This window comes from Anas platyrhynchos, chromosome 1 (assembly GCF_047663525.1).
Source record: "Anas platyrhynchos isolate ZD024472 breed Pekin duck chromosome 1, IASCAAS_PekinDuck_T2T, whole genome shotgun sequence".
Taxonomy (NCBI): Eukaryota; Metazoa; Chordata; class Aves; order Anseriformes; family Anatidae; genus Anas; species Anas platyrhynchos.
In genome coordinates this window covers 184,287,792-184,302,645 of record NC_092587.1, presented here as the reverse complement: position 1 = coordinate 184,302,645, position 14,854 = coordinate 184,287,792, and the positions used below count along the sequence as shown (strand labels likewise).

Genomic DNA, 14,854 nt, shown 5'->3' with positions numbered 1-14,854 from the left:
TTAGGCCAACAGGAGCCTGGACAGTAGTGCTTTCTGGTATTCTGAAATGTAATCCCACTAGATCCAATACAGTTCTTCCCTGTTTTGTTTTGTTTTGTTATGTTTTGTTTTCACCCCAAAAGCACAACTTTTAGAAGAACAAATTGGAGCTCTTGGCCTGGATGACTTGTGGGATCGTGACAGCGTTGGTTTAGAATTCAAATGGTGCTGGAGAGAAGGCAGTCTGTGTTCTGAAGATTTGGGTACCTGGATTTCACCTGGATCCAAACTGAAGTGGAAGTTGAAAGGTCTGAATCTCACCCTTAATGAATGAAACGCATTGCGTTTCATTACATAGATTCAGGAGTAGCCTCTAGACTCAAAACAGGAACAGCTATTAAAGAGCTAAATGTTATTATTGGATCCAAAGCCTGGTGATAGTTGTTATCTTTGCTTTGTTTGTGCAGGTAATGATAAAACACTCACCATGTGCTAGCCCTGGGTTTCAAGATCACATCCTTGTGCCAGGTTGTAGCATACAGCCCGCTAAAACCTAAGGCATTGACATTCAGTCAGGATGTGAAGGAAGCAAAGTGACCATGACTCAAAATGAAATATTCATAGACGCAAAGAGAACTGCATAGCAGACTTTTCTCCCCTGCCTTATTTTCAGTCTGGTACTTAATTCAAAGTGCTTTCTGATACACTTCCTGGATTTTTTGCTTACAAAGCAGAAAAGGGATGTGAAGCTTGATTTAGGTCTGTCCCTTTACATTACATCCTTACTAAAGGATAAGATACATCTTGGCCCACTTGCTTCTTTTTATTCATTAATAAAATTTCATGTAACACAGCGTCCAGAGTCCTGTGCAAGGGACTGTTTCCACCCCAGGGCATCCCCATCTATCTGTGTTTCATCTCATCTAGCCACGAATCATATGCAAATTTAACATGTTGGAATTTTAAAAAGTCTATATATTATTAATAATCCATATCTATATTTGACTAACTGTCCACGAGAAGCAGAATTTTCATCATCCTTTAGTTTTCATGACAAGCAAAGGAGGAACACTGGATTTCCCATATCTCTGGGATCACTTCAGACAGTGGCCTCACACAACAGCAAGTATAGAATAATCTCTGTAATTGAAGGATTTTTTCATTAAAACTGTCCTCTCTAAAAAGTTCCAAATATTTTGACTTTATTCATCTATATCTTTAATACTTTTATAGTTCTAATAGGGACCGCAAGTACTTTACATTTTTAATAGAAACTGCAACGGATTGTCGTTATTTCACAGATATGTGCTAAGAAAATTTAATTTATGTAAAAATACTGAACACTCACAAGGGGTCTTGAGTAGAAAAATGTATCTGAAATTTGTAGCCTTCTTATTTGTAGCTTGGTTGTAGTATGTACACTTTGTGCACAGCATGCAACAGAAATACAGAGACATCTGTCACACTTTGTTCAGGACTCATACTGTACCCTACGAAGTAAAATTCCTTTGTACCCTCTGGGTGTCTCTCCTGTAATTGTATCCAGAGCATAGACCTAATGTACCGGATTGCAGTGCATTAATAACAAGCATGGTTTTGTAATTGAGTGTTACAGCCGTGCGGATTCTGGGAAGTTCCACCCACAGCCTTTGATCTTTGGAAAATCCCCAGCCTCTGGATTGTCACTCGGGCAAAGCTGCATGTCCTGACTGCTCAGAGGCCACTTGCAAGGAGCCCTCTCTGCCAGTTTGGTTCCTCAGCTGTTCCTGTTTATGCTGGTGCCTGCCAGAAAAATTCCCGTTTCCAGGGTTTGCTCTGCTTTTCTGTTGGAGAAGGATCAACTTTGGAGTCCTTGTGAAGATAAGGCTGTAATAGCTATCATGTAATGAGAACATCAGAGTGAAGGGAAATTATTACAAATGTATATTAGCATATGAATTGTTCTGCTTATGAAATGCCGTGACGTGAGTCAGCTTCCCTTGCTAATATGGGAAGTGCATATTATGTATCAAACATCAAGGGGCTGGTATTGTCTTGGAACCAGATTACAGCATTAACTCTGTATTTTATTCGTTGTTACCAAACAACAATATGCCTACATGCTTATCTTCTTTCAGCTGAAAGAAAATGTAATTGAAACGCTAGGCCAAGCCTCCTGTCGATATTAATCTATTACAATCAGTATGCCAACATAGCAGGCAACTCTGAAAATGCCACAGTCTCTTCTTATTATTTTGTCTACTTCTGTTTGAGGTAGGTGAGGAATTTTCTCGGTTTGATGCTTATTTCTGTTTTCTGTAACTCTAATTCAATATTACCTCTCACAAAATAAAACAGTGAGTGTCGTGCTGCAGTGCACGATACGACCAGCATCTAGTACTCACATTTAGCTTGCTCTAAGGTCAGATGTAGCCTGGCAACTCAGCACTAATGACTCTGTTCTGTGAGTCAAGTGCTTGCTACAAGGGTAGAAATTAATGTGGATCTAAAATGATCTCTTTGGTGTCTTTGAGAGCACGACAGTGACTGCTAGTCCTCTTCTACCCACTTTTGAAAAATGATGCTTGACTTGAAGGAGAGATTTTTTGGAAGCTAAAGCTGTATTAAATCCAGGCTCTTTGCTTATAGCAGCCTTAGACTGTGGGATAAATGGGTTAATTCAAGCAGAGGATCACTCGGCTGTTCACACCCTATGCATTAAGACAGCCAGGTTATTCCGGGGAATTAAACCAATCATTTTTGAGTAGCAATTGAAGGGTTTGAAGAGCTGTACATATTCTTCACCTTTTGATTCTCTGTTTTTAATTGTTGCACTGTTTAACTTTCCTGTTTGAAATGTGAAAAACAAAATGACTTTGGAGCATGGGTATGTTTGTAGATCTGTGACTGTTCCACCACGGGTAGGGGATGAGACCTAGGTATTAAGTGCATTTGAGAAATGAGGGGAGGAAAAAAAAAAGTGTTTCTGAATTGATTTCTGGTGCTTAGAGCAAACTCTTTAGAGCAAGCAGATACCCAAGAGCTCTCAGCTTGATTGTTATCAACTTGTTTTCTTCAGACATTTCTGACACCTGTAAAACCCGACCAAAATGCAGTAAGTAGCTGGTGTGTTGCTTTTGTAATCTTGGTTTTACAAAGATTTTAACCAGACGCAACCTGGCACCGTCACTAGAAGAAATGATCCATATATTCCTTTCCTCACTGCTTATTTCTGCCTTTTTCTTCTTTGTGACAGCATGGCTAAAAAGAAGTTAAAGGTTGGCCTAGATTTGTTCCATGGTTTGTCTTACGGCCTCACAAAAGTGGGTACTAGTGTGACAAGAAGGGAGGCTGCATGGGCTACAGGCAAGAGGAAGGATGGGACTCGATTTATTTTTTATTTTATTGAGTTGTGCTGGTTTAAAATGTTAGTGCAGCTCAGACTTCCCTTTCCTGCCACAGCAGTTCCTCCAACATATGTGCCAAAGAGGCCTCATCCTCCCTTGGCAGTGTTTATGTGCCATTCTAATCTGGTGCCTATAGTACGACGGGAAGGCCCGTGAATAAAATGTGCACCAGTGTGGGCATTGCTTTACCACACCAGATGGAAATTTACTGTGGTGGCAGATTTCCTCCCATAATATAGTTGTTCTGAGCCTGCCTCTGCTGGCTGACACATTGAGAACACTTTTTAGGAAGACTTTTTTTTTTATTTCTGCTGTTGATGAGCAAGAATATTTTCCTCAGCTGAAAGCACAAATGACAGCTCTAATGTAGTTATAATAACACGTGGGTAACTGCACATGAAATGTAGCTAGATTTGCTGCCATACTATTCAACAAAAAGTCGTGATCGTTTCACCTGTGAGAAAACTTACTTTTCTGAGACCTGGGCCATGCTAAATCTGTAGCCTTAAATGTATATTTCTGCAGTACAGGGTATAGTTCAAACACAAATCAGCTATCAAATATTATTTTCCTTTATATTTCATTTAAGAAACTCTAAAAAAAAGAAAAGTAATAGAAACTGCAGAGAGAAAAATTTGGTAGTCTGCTGGAGGCAAGAGGTATGATGTCCGGATTTAGCCTTTGACCATAATGGCTAAATCTGATGATCTGTAGTTCAACTTATTAAACTGAGCTTTTTCACTTTTGTACTGTGCTTTCAAAATTGTAAGAAAATACTGAACTGTGCAGAACCTACTACAGAGGCATGAACCTTTGCCACACTGAATGTGTAGCCAAACTGTATTTCCTGTGCTTTGTTTTGTATCGCTTGAGCACTTCCATGATTTGGCACCAAACTTAACGCAATGATTACTTCGTTTTAGGAATCTCTTCTGAAAGATCTTGTTTAAACCTTTGAGGGAATAAATAAATAATCCTTATCCTTTATCTCCTATGCTCAAGCAACTGTAATAGATTAGTGACACTTTTTTTTTTCATATTAATTATGTTGATTAGTCCTACTATATTATAATTTTGGTGGTTTACTCAGCAATTAATTATTTTAATCACTGTTTTAAATAAAAGGTTTAGTGAAATGTAATTCCTTCAACTATGCTGTAGCCTTCTAAGAATACATATTAGAGACTGGAGAATAAAATATTTACATGTAATTTTCAATTATTAACTTATTTTTATTTTTGAAAATCATTCAGCCATTGGATTCTCTATTTTGTTCTGGATTCCTGGATGTATATGATAGGAACTTCATGATTAATTGCATAAAAGTTAACAAATTTATTTCCATACGTCATGCTTGCAGTTTGGAGGGAATTTTTGTTTTGTTTTGTTTTGTTTTCTCCCTCTTGTTTTATTTCTATTTATAAAAGTGCAAAGCTTTGATGTTCAAGCAGAAAATAGACCTATCACTGCAACACTGATGGATAAGAATCTCAAATTTTACCAAGAGTGCTCTGTGCATTTCTATCTGTAGCTGAATCTCAAAATGTCTTCTATTTATTGTTTATTTGGAATGCTCAGTGCTTCTGCTTTATTTCTTGGGTCTTATAATTAACAAACAGCTCTTCAAAGAGCTCTCCCCCATCTCCAGTTTTGTTCTTTTGTATTGTGCTGTAACTTACTCTCTAGTGGTTTTATTTGGGAGTAGACTACAAATTTTTATACATTCCCCTCAAAGATGAGAAAATCTCCAACAGGAGATACATAAACGAAATCACTAGAAGAGTTAGGCCACTAAAATAGCACTTAGTCCAACAACTTTCAGACACCACCAGGAGCCTCAGCTTCTGTTCTGCTGCCAGCACCTAATGCTACGCTAAGGATTTTCAGGTTTTAGACTATTTGCACTTACAAACTGTTAGGTCTGCGTGAATTCTCAGAGTATGTCTCCTAGAGTGGATCCTAAAAAAAGCAACTCAAGGATGAGATGCATTGGATTTTCATCTGTCCCACCCTGGACTGCCATCATAAGGTAAACTCGTCATATATTCCTGTCTGCTGCTGCTGGATCAAGGCCTTCAACCCTTGACAGGTTCCCCTAGTTCAAAAGAGCGTGGGGTCTGTTGTACGTTTGAGCATCCCAGCAGTGCTTCCTCCTTTCAGTATTGTTCCACGTGGCATGAATATTGATGGAGTTGGACAAGGTAAGACTGTATAGTGCAGCACTTGTGCCGCTCAGCTAGAATATGGGACAGTTTCAAGTCACTCTCCTAATGAATATTGAATTATTTATACGTTGTGGAACAGTTTCAACAAGAAAAGTTAAGAGCTCTTTCCAGAATATCCTGGTGCTTCGGTCACTTACTGAAGATGTTGAAATGTTATTTAACGCTGCTGTCAAATTTCAATTTGAAGTTCCTCAAATGTCAATTCTTGCATTTGGTATTTGTAGTTTTTCAGTCTTCACACATGGTTCAAATAATATGCTCAGATTTAAGCACTTTCGGCTGAGCTTTTGATTCAGTTACTTTGGTTGAGTTGGACCATTGGGAATGGTCCCAATATTTCTTATGATCCCTGAATATTTCTTATGCTGGTTGAGTCAAAGCTGAAAAATCAAGTGGAACTGGGAAAAAAGGGAGGGGGGAAAGGACACTTTCTTTGACCTGTTTTTTTAATATATATTTTTAAAATTAACTGGAAAAAAAAAGGATAAGATATATAAATTATACGGATTTGAAGGTCACAATAGAAATACTTTGGCCTCTTAATGATGAAGACCTGGGCCTAAAGCAATTATTAGAATGGACCCGAGCAATCTAGGCATACAATTCCCTTTGGTTACAACCTAATTCTGACCTAACCTATTTTGGAGTCCAGTGGGATTTTCAAAAGCTTATTTCTGCATATAAACAGAGCTCAAGATCCTTTGAGTGCTTGAAATGCAGAAATAATCACTTTGTTACCTGCAGTTAGCATTTATTTAGCTTAAATTGGTTTGGTTTAAATAATGAGCTTGTTCTGCATGCAGGATCCAGTGTATTTGAGGTTGGATTCTTACATTCATAATTTCAACTTCCAGCCAAATACAAACTAGTTTCTAGAAGAAGAAGAAAAATCTAGCAGACTGTTTACATCTTTCTGCATTTTTAACGTAATAAAATGTTTTAAAAAGCTAAGACTCTACATAAATACATATGAAAATACATCGTTTTCCATCTTTCCTTCCAAAAGCATGTTGGTGAACTGTTTATTACTTGTCAACAATAATAAAGGTTTTACTGAATTTCACACAAAAGCGTTATTTGGAGCAGCCAAACTCATGATCATTACACCAATCATAAAATGCACCCTATCTTTTGGAAAGAAATTAAAGCTTTCATATTTAAAGTGTTTTAAATTATACGGAAAAATCAAGTTCTATCTTCAGTTGTTAAAATCTGCTTGTCTTAAGTATCCATGGTTGAAGCATTAGCTGCTGACACTTCAAATTACCACTCTGCTTATTCGCTTTGCTGTACGTTATTTTTATTTAATACAAAATGTTTATACAGATGAGATTGGCTGGTTTTAACTTAGTAATGATTTTTGTCACATTTGTGATAGAATTCTAAGTAAGAAAATTAACAGTTTCATTCAAAGTGTCAGGATTTGCCCTTCTTTCTTTCTTATGTTTGGAGAAAGGAAAACTGTATTCATGGGAGGCTCAAGAGATAACCGGGATAACTGGAACTACAAAAACAACAACAAAAAATGAGCAAACCTCTAGTAAGCACCGTGGCTTTTATTTAGATGGAGAATTTACAGACCACCTTCTTCATACGCATGTTGAAATGGCTCAGGTTTAGCGATCAGCAGTTACACATACAGAAACTCAGCCACACTGACAGCTCTTTGATTTTGATTCCAGCAAGGAAATAACACCCTTGGTTCTTGAGGAAAGGAATAAATAAACTTAAGTAATTGTGACTGTAAAAACTTTGGAGCTTTGGGTTTGTTTACCAGTCTAAAAATGTAAGACTGACAAAGGACAGGGCTAAGAACCTGAGCACGCTGCTCGGGTTGTTCCTTTCCCAGGCAGGTCCCAAGGCAGTTGACTGGGTTGGTTTTTGTTTTGTTTTGCTTTTTCCCTCACTTTTTTTTTTATTTTTTAAAGGTTTAGCAACGCCTGTTTTGCTTGCCAAGATAATGAAGTATTAATGAACTGATCTGACGAACACTGTTGGTAAAACACAACCACCACTAGCCCTAGACAGTGCCTGTTACCGAGGTGTTATTTTCCCTTTTGCACGGGCTGTGCTGCTGGGTTCAGGTTTGTTGAACTTCCAAATTGCCTCAAACCTTCCAAATTAATGATTTCGGCGTGTCTCCTCCCCGTGCAGCTGAAGTGATGCAAGGAGGGGCGATGCAGTAACCCTACACCTGTTGCAGCACACGCCTATCAACTCGCTAAACTTCCCAGGCAAGTGCTGAGCTGGGCATGAGAACATCTCTGAGATTGCTTGGGTCCGGAGCCACGAGTCACAAGCCCTGTGGATGTGCAGGTTGGCTTTGTGCAGGGTTGGCTTTACGAGTTAATGCTTTATAATGGCAGTCGATGACAGCAACTTGTACTCTAGGACTAGGAGTAAACTGAATTCCTGTCCGAATCGTTACAAATCAGCACGACGGAGTAGCCTCCCACCAGACATCCTGCTAGAAAATGACTTTAAAGGGAAGTTGCAAAGAAATATTAAGAATATAGAGCCTATACATCCCAGGCGCCCTAAGAAAAGACCTTCTATATTTTCAGGTAGGAAATGCTACATTAATAGTGTGTTGGTATACAATATCTTTTAAACCTTTTTGGGTAATATTTGACAAATTTAGTGTCTGACTCCAGTGAGAGTTTATTCTGTTTTAAAACCTAAGGCAGTCTTCACAGATGGAATTAATAAAGTACCATTTATGTTACATTATGTCACCATTAAAGTGATGGAACCAAAACATAAAATAAAAAATTTCGTGATATTTTTGGTTTCATTTGCTTGCTTGTGGGGATTTTTTATTTTAATACTTAGCATTGAAAGGGAATCAGTTGCTTCTCTAGAGCTTTAAACTCTGCATTTTGCTTAACCCCACTTATAAGCAATTCAATCAGTAAATGCAGTATAGGTTTATACCTCTCACTGCTCTAAAGTTCTCTCATTTAATTTTCTGGGGGAGGGTATTTGGGGATATGTGGACTTCTCAGTGTAGCTGACTTTTTTATTTTTTTTCTAGCCAGAAATTAACATCACTAAATACTCAAATGCATGCTTTGAATTCCTGTCTTGCACTGGAGCCTGTAATGTTTGTAGTTAATAGTTCAGTTTAACTCCCTGGTTGTTAAGAATATGAGCAAGGTGTAAGAGTGCTTACAGTGAAGCTAATGGCAATTATTTTTTTGTTAAGTTTTAAAAATTATTTGGAAAATGCCAAAAAAAAAAAAGGCAACAGATTAACATGAAGACAAAGGAGTTGTTGCCAAACAATCAGATCATCTTTATGAGGAGGACTTGAAAGATTCTGTAGGGAAAAAAAATGAATGCCAGCTCATCCCTACAAAAGTGAAGATGTTTCTGTGAAGCCAACAGAGGAAGTGAAATCCTCTGTTGAAATAAAAATACAATTTTTTAAAAAATTTAGGTGTCTCAATTTCCACATGAAAGTGTTGATGTTAAAACTCCAGGGGGGAAATAATACAGTCATGTAGATTTTTGAAGAGCTATAGTATAAAAAGGTGGTACTGATTATTTAAATATTACTATTATTATATTTCTTAATAGCAGCTAAACTTCTAAGGGTATCTTCTCATTCTTCTCATGAGCTGAAGGAATAGGAATACAGTGTCAAAAGATGACACAGGGCAGTACCATTTGTGTGGGATTTAGAACCTCAGTTACACCTTTGTTATACAAAGGTATAATTGTCATACAACACCTTAGGAAATGAAGCTTTTTTCCTCGGTCATATTCTACGTCCCAATTACAAAAAAAAAAAAAAAAAGCCTTCTTGTTTCTTAAGTCAGGTGACTCAGACATGCCCAAGGCTCCTGTGCTTCCCAGTGCCTGAACAGGCTCTTCCTGGGGTGATGTGGCCTGCTGGAGACTGGCAAAAGGCATTATTTGGGGCAGGACAGAACCTCTCTTTTTGTTTTATTCCTATTTTTTCTTCTCCTTAATCACCTCTCTTTTTTACCTCCTGCATCTTTTTCTCCCTTTTCTCCTGTACATCAACTTTTTTTGATAGAAAAACCATCTTGAACAGCCTTATGTTTGCTCTCCAGTGTCCTTATTCTCCTGAGCCCACCCAGATTTCTCCCTAGGTCTCTAGGTCTGTGATCTGAAGGTTTTCATTAAAAAAAAAAAATAAAAAATCTTTATTCCCTCTCACCGTTCTCTTTCCACCCTCCCAAATTGCCACACTAGTAGTAGTAATACTCCATAGTTTGTGCTGCGTCAGATCCGAGCACTTGAATGCAGTTGGTGTGTCTGGCACGCTGCCATTGCCCTTATGAAATCCACTGCAGCTCTGTTACTGTACACTCAAGGGCACTTCACTCAAAGGTAATGCAAATTGCGTGCTGCTATAAGCAATTGATGGAGCATGATGGAAAGATGGGTGTAGCCTTTCGTTTGGTAGGTCAGCAGTATGCATGGGAGAAGCTGCACTTGATTTGCTTTTGAAAATAGGTTAACAAAGGAAGCTCAAAGTTGTCTAGACCTTTGTCTTTTGTGCCGTGGATGTGGATTGGGGTGGAAATAGAGCTACATGCTGGTACACTTGCTGTGCAGTCTGTTGGGTCACTGCTGAAGCTGAAACTTTCTGAAGAATGAAATGACTCGTTTCCTTTCTTCAACCTAGTCATACATAACTATATATATTTAAAATTGGTATCATTCTGACTTCTTTCACCTTCTTTTAATTCCAGTATCTAATCTCACTTTTTTATTTCACCATGAACCTGTCTCAGTTTTAGGGCATGCTTGCAATTTAGTCTGACTGCTTGTACATCTTGTTCTCCTTCCTTTCTTTCTTGTACATTTTGTTCTCCTCTCCTTATTTTCTATCTTAAAGAGCCTAAGTAATGAAACAGTGAACAAAGACGTACAAAGGCATCTAGGTGCAAGGCATACAGGTCCGTTCGTACAATGTTTTACCATTTTACTACTTTTTTGGGGGGGGTTTGTTTTCATAGCTTATAGCTAGCAACTTAGAAGGCTGAAACTCTGGAGGAGAGTGGCACATCTGTCTGTCCTGTCATCATGAAGTTGGTCATTCATGTGTGCCTACACAAGACTATCCAAAGGTGTCAGGAGTTTTGTGTTCTTTTCTACATGGCTAGATGAGGGCAACTGTGATTATAAGGAGAAACCATGGCATTGTCAAAGGGGTACAGTGCACAGAGGTACCTTTTTATTTGGGGCACAAGTAATCATACTCAACATCACAGGGCCATTTAGCATCAAGAGAGAGCTTTGTAACCTTATAGGATTAATGGACTTTGTATGGGTATGCTAACATGCACCCAGATCATCCTGCCATGCCTGGGCTGAACCTAACCCTGCAGGACCATGCAGAAATGAGTGATGGCTTGGCCCAACCTGAAGACAAAAGTGTAGCTTGTTAGTGGCAAAAGAATGAAAGGTAAAAAGATGGTCAGCAATAAATAGGCCTTACGAGACTATGTCTTTATAGAGCTACCCAGGAAAGAAATTCAACTAACTGAAGGGGCCCGAATTTAAAATGGATGAGCTAAACATCATTGGACGTCTGTGCTACGTCACCCAGAAGAAAACTAGTGTGTATTTACTAAGAAATTAATTTAATCTAGGGAAATGTAGGCTGAGTTTTTGCTCTCATTGATTTTTTGGAAGAAAGCTGCTGATACTGTTGAGCTTTCTGTATTTATATTTTATACATTGCAAACGTGCCTGAGATTTTGTTTGGGATTCTTAATTTTTGAAGAAAGAAAAAACAAAACAGAAGTGACAAAGGTGAAAATACTTTTAAAAGTATATATATGTAAACAAAAAATGATTCTTATTGTGTGCTGGTCGTGTTTATTTAAATACCAATGAAAATCTAGTACTGTTATTAGTATCTTGTTTTTTCCTTCTACGTTTTCACATGCAAGTAGCCTGTGGTAGGGTTGAATAATGCTTGTTGATAGCTTCAAAGGACGGGAGGTAAGAAAAACACTACAGATTTGCTGCCTCTCCCAGGAGCAGTCACACCTCCATCTCTGGCCTATGCCAATGACTCAGGTGTTGTCTTCACAGCCAAGGTCAGCTCTACGTAGTCAGTGAGGCAATTAACTCATTGCCTCTACCTTTGTAAAAACATCGTGGTTTTGCTGTGAGTTAATCTAACCAAGGTCAGTGGTTAACAGCACTTTAGCTACTGAAAGTAAGATTGTGATTGTAGGCTGCTGGTCTCTGTTTTTTACACCAGAATAGATAGTACTTTTTAACAAATTCACTGCTTTTTCTTTCAGTGAAAGTATTGTCGCAGTTAGAAGTCTTGAGGCACTCTCTCAAAGCATTTCTGGAGTTCAGACCAGCATACAGTCTAGCAAAGTCACTTTCTAAAATAAGTAAGTTGACCTGACACCATATTTGTATGTAAATTAAAATACTGAACATAATGGAAGGAAGAAGGGTTTTACATATAAGAAAAATGTTTACAAGTTATTCAACAGTGATACAAATAAATTATTTAATTTTTCATGAGACACGGGGTAAAGCAGTCTGTATGTATGACTCTTTTTTGATCCTTTTGATTGGCAACATTAATTGGGAAAGGCTTGCCAAAATCTAATTACTTCTAATAAGGATGTTTAAAATCATGGGTACAGTTTGTGTCTTGATTCAAATGAGTTATAATGATCTGTGATCAGTATTTTAATTTGTTGAAGATTTGAATATCCTGTCTCCTCTTGGAATAAATTACACTGCATGGAAACACCATATACTTGTGATCTGCACAGAACAATTTCTATTCAGTTACGGTACCCCTAATGTCACCCTGCCTGTTAAAGTTTGGCTTCTGTTGGTGCTGTGTTTTACAAGTATCATCCACTGACAGCAGAAGGGAAGGCAAGAATGACATGTCCCAAAGTTCTTTACTTCCCTTTCTGACTTAAAAAACAACTTGTTTTTCCTTTACTGTTCCTAGCAAGCTGATTGAGAAGTGGTGGCGGTGGGGGGAATATGTCTTGTTTGTTTCTTATATTGGAATGGCATTACTTCTGTATGTTACTGTAGTTTTTGTATCTTTATGTTAAGTTAATTCACTACGTTAACAAATTGGTACACAGCTGATTGAGCGAGCACTTGCCCACTCGTTGATCTGGGTGAGCGACCACTTTTTCATTAATAGAAATTAAAGAATCGGTGACTTGCTTTTTTCGTGGCCTTCTGAATCTTTCTCACTTACGTATTCCAATTTACGTTACTTGTTATGCCACTCAGCATTTTAGTTCTTGAATGTTTTCCTTTAAGTGTCATTTTCGTCAGAAAGGATGGGTTGATGATTCAGAGGCCAGGTCGGGATTCTGCGTTTTGAAAAGTCTGATGTAATGTGTGCGTGTTGTCAAACTTGTTTTCTTTCTTCTTGGGTTCGCTGGTATTTTATGGACTGTGAAGACTGATTTCCTAATGCTCTTGTAGGCAGGTGATGAAGATGATGATATCTTTTATTTGTATTGGGGACATAAAGGAAACTTTCTGTATCCATTGGAGAGTGACTTGAGGGTGATGCTGAAGGGGAAGATACGGAGGAAAGTGAGGGTAGGATACATAAGGTTCCTTCTGCTATTGTGACATGGATTTTTTTTTCTGATATTTGTTCCTTAAAATATCAAAACAAACAGCAACTGCTTTATTGCCACCTAGATTCTAGATGAAGATTTTGCTATATTGCTACCATCTGCTATTATAGACATTAAGACCTTGCTTTAAAGCACTCTGGTGCTTGAGTGAACAAAACCCATTGTGCACGCAGTAACATATTGCAAATCATATAATTTTTGAGGGTTTATAGACTTCACTGTCCTGAAGGATCTTGTGAAGCAATTACAGCATTTGCTTCCTGATTTCAGAAAAATTTTCTTCATGTGCTGCCTTAGAATGTGAAGAAGAATGTGGTTTAGTAACATGGTTTGCCTGTTTGACCCTTTGTTCTTCTGCTATGTGCTATCTAGAAGATAATGATTAAAGGGTAGGACAAAATCTTAAAACTTGTGCTGATTACTTTCCATCTGGGAAACATAAAAGGCTCCTCCCTTAGTACAGTTCTATTATTTTGAGGGAGTGGTGAATTAGTATTCAACACTGGTTGCATCTCCAAAAAGTATGTTAATATAAAATGTATTGGAATTTAAAATAGAATATCAGCATCCTATCAAATTACTGTGAAATGTTAGCAAAATAGAAAACAAACAAGAACAAGCCACTCATTCTTTACATTAAATGGTAGAAGCCACGACTACATTTTGTGTGCAGTAAACGTGTGAGGGTTTGTTAACATTAACGTTTGCATAATATTTTTAAGTAAATCTTTCTTTGGCTGTGATAAGACAAGATTCTATTGTCTCCTCTTTCTCTGGTTTAAGAGGCACCCTAAAGGGCAGACTTGCCATAAAAATATTTTTACCTTTGTCCCTTAAAGAATTATTTTTGTGCTAATGGTTTATAATCATCATCTACAATAACCCCTTTTTTAATAGCATTGAGAAAAATATATGATATAATTACAGGAAAGATAGATACTACTTCTAAAGCCTTACAGAGATGCTTCTGCTGTAATCAAAAGCGTTATCAGCCAAGAAAAATGTTTCAGAAGAATTAGACTTGAAGGTTATCATAATGGCTTTGATTTACCATCTTCCTGATGTATATTTTGTTCCTTTTCTGAAGGGTAATCTTCACATAAGCTAACGTAGTTAATGACTTCGAAGTGTGTTCTCTTGACAGTCAGATAGGTCTATGGATTGCATATATATCACTCAATATATACATCATGTAAAGTGCTTGCTTACGTGTAAGTACTTTGCAGACTTGCTCGATGCATTTGGTAGGTAACTGTTCTCCTTTCTTCTATTTATACTTTACCTAGCCTTAGATACTTAATAGGAGCATACAATATGCAAGCAAAATCATCTGATAATCTCAGAATCCCTGAAGTAAAAAATCTAAATATTTCATTCACTTTAATTTACTGTCATACTGTACCTGAATTTTTAAGGTGGGGGTGAAGGAGTAGTTTTAAAAATGTGTGTGTGTGTGTGTTTAGGAGCTTCTGAAAATGTTTAATTTCAAGAATAAAATTAATCTGCATTTTATTCATCTGTTTAGGTTCAGAAACTTAACATTTTGCCTGAAGATTGGTATTGATAATAAAATTCATCTTAACTACAAAAGACTAAGTAATGAAAACTCTCTGAATGTAGCTAGTTAGCTGGAAGAAGT

At 37.5% G+C, this 14,854-nt stretch overlaps 1 protein-coding gene across 10 annotated transcripts in view; it reads left to right on the top strand.

Annotated features, from left to right (window-relative positions):
• FRY (FRY microtubule binding protein) overlaps nt 1–14,854 on the top strand; it is a 234,580-nt gene that overhangs the window by 38,883 nt on the left and 180,843 nt on the right. The window contains exons 1-3 of one of the 10 annotated variants that reach the window (XM_072032625.1): nt 7,884–7,906; nt 7,982–8,154; nt 11,881–11,979. The exons of 3 other annotated variants lie outside the window; for them this stretch is intronic. In XM_072032625.1, the coding sequence (XP_071888726.1) occupies nt 7,899–7,906; nt 7,982–8,154; nt 11,881–11,979 (280 nt within the window). In that variant the 5' untranslated portion in view covers nt 7,884–7,898. Of the gene's footprint in view, nt 1–7,828; nt 8,155–11,880; nt 11,980–14,854 lie in introns of those variants that run through there. 6 more of the 10 variants (XM_072032637.1, XM_072032636.1, XM_013094125.5 and 3 more) reach the window with 6 other exon arrangements.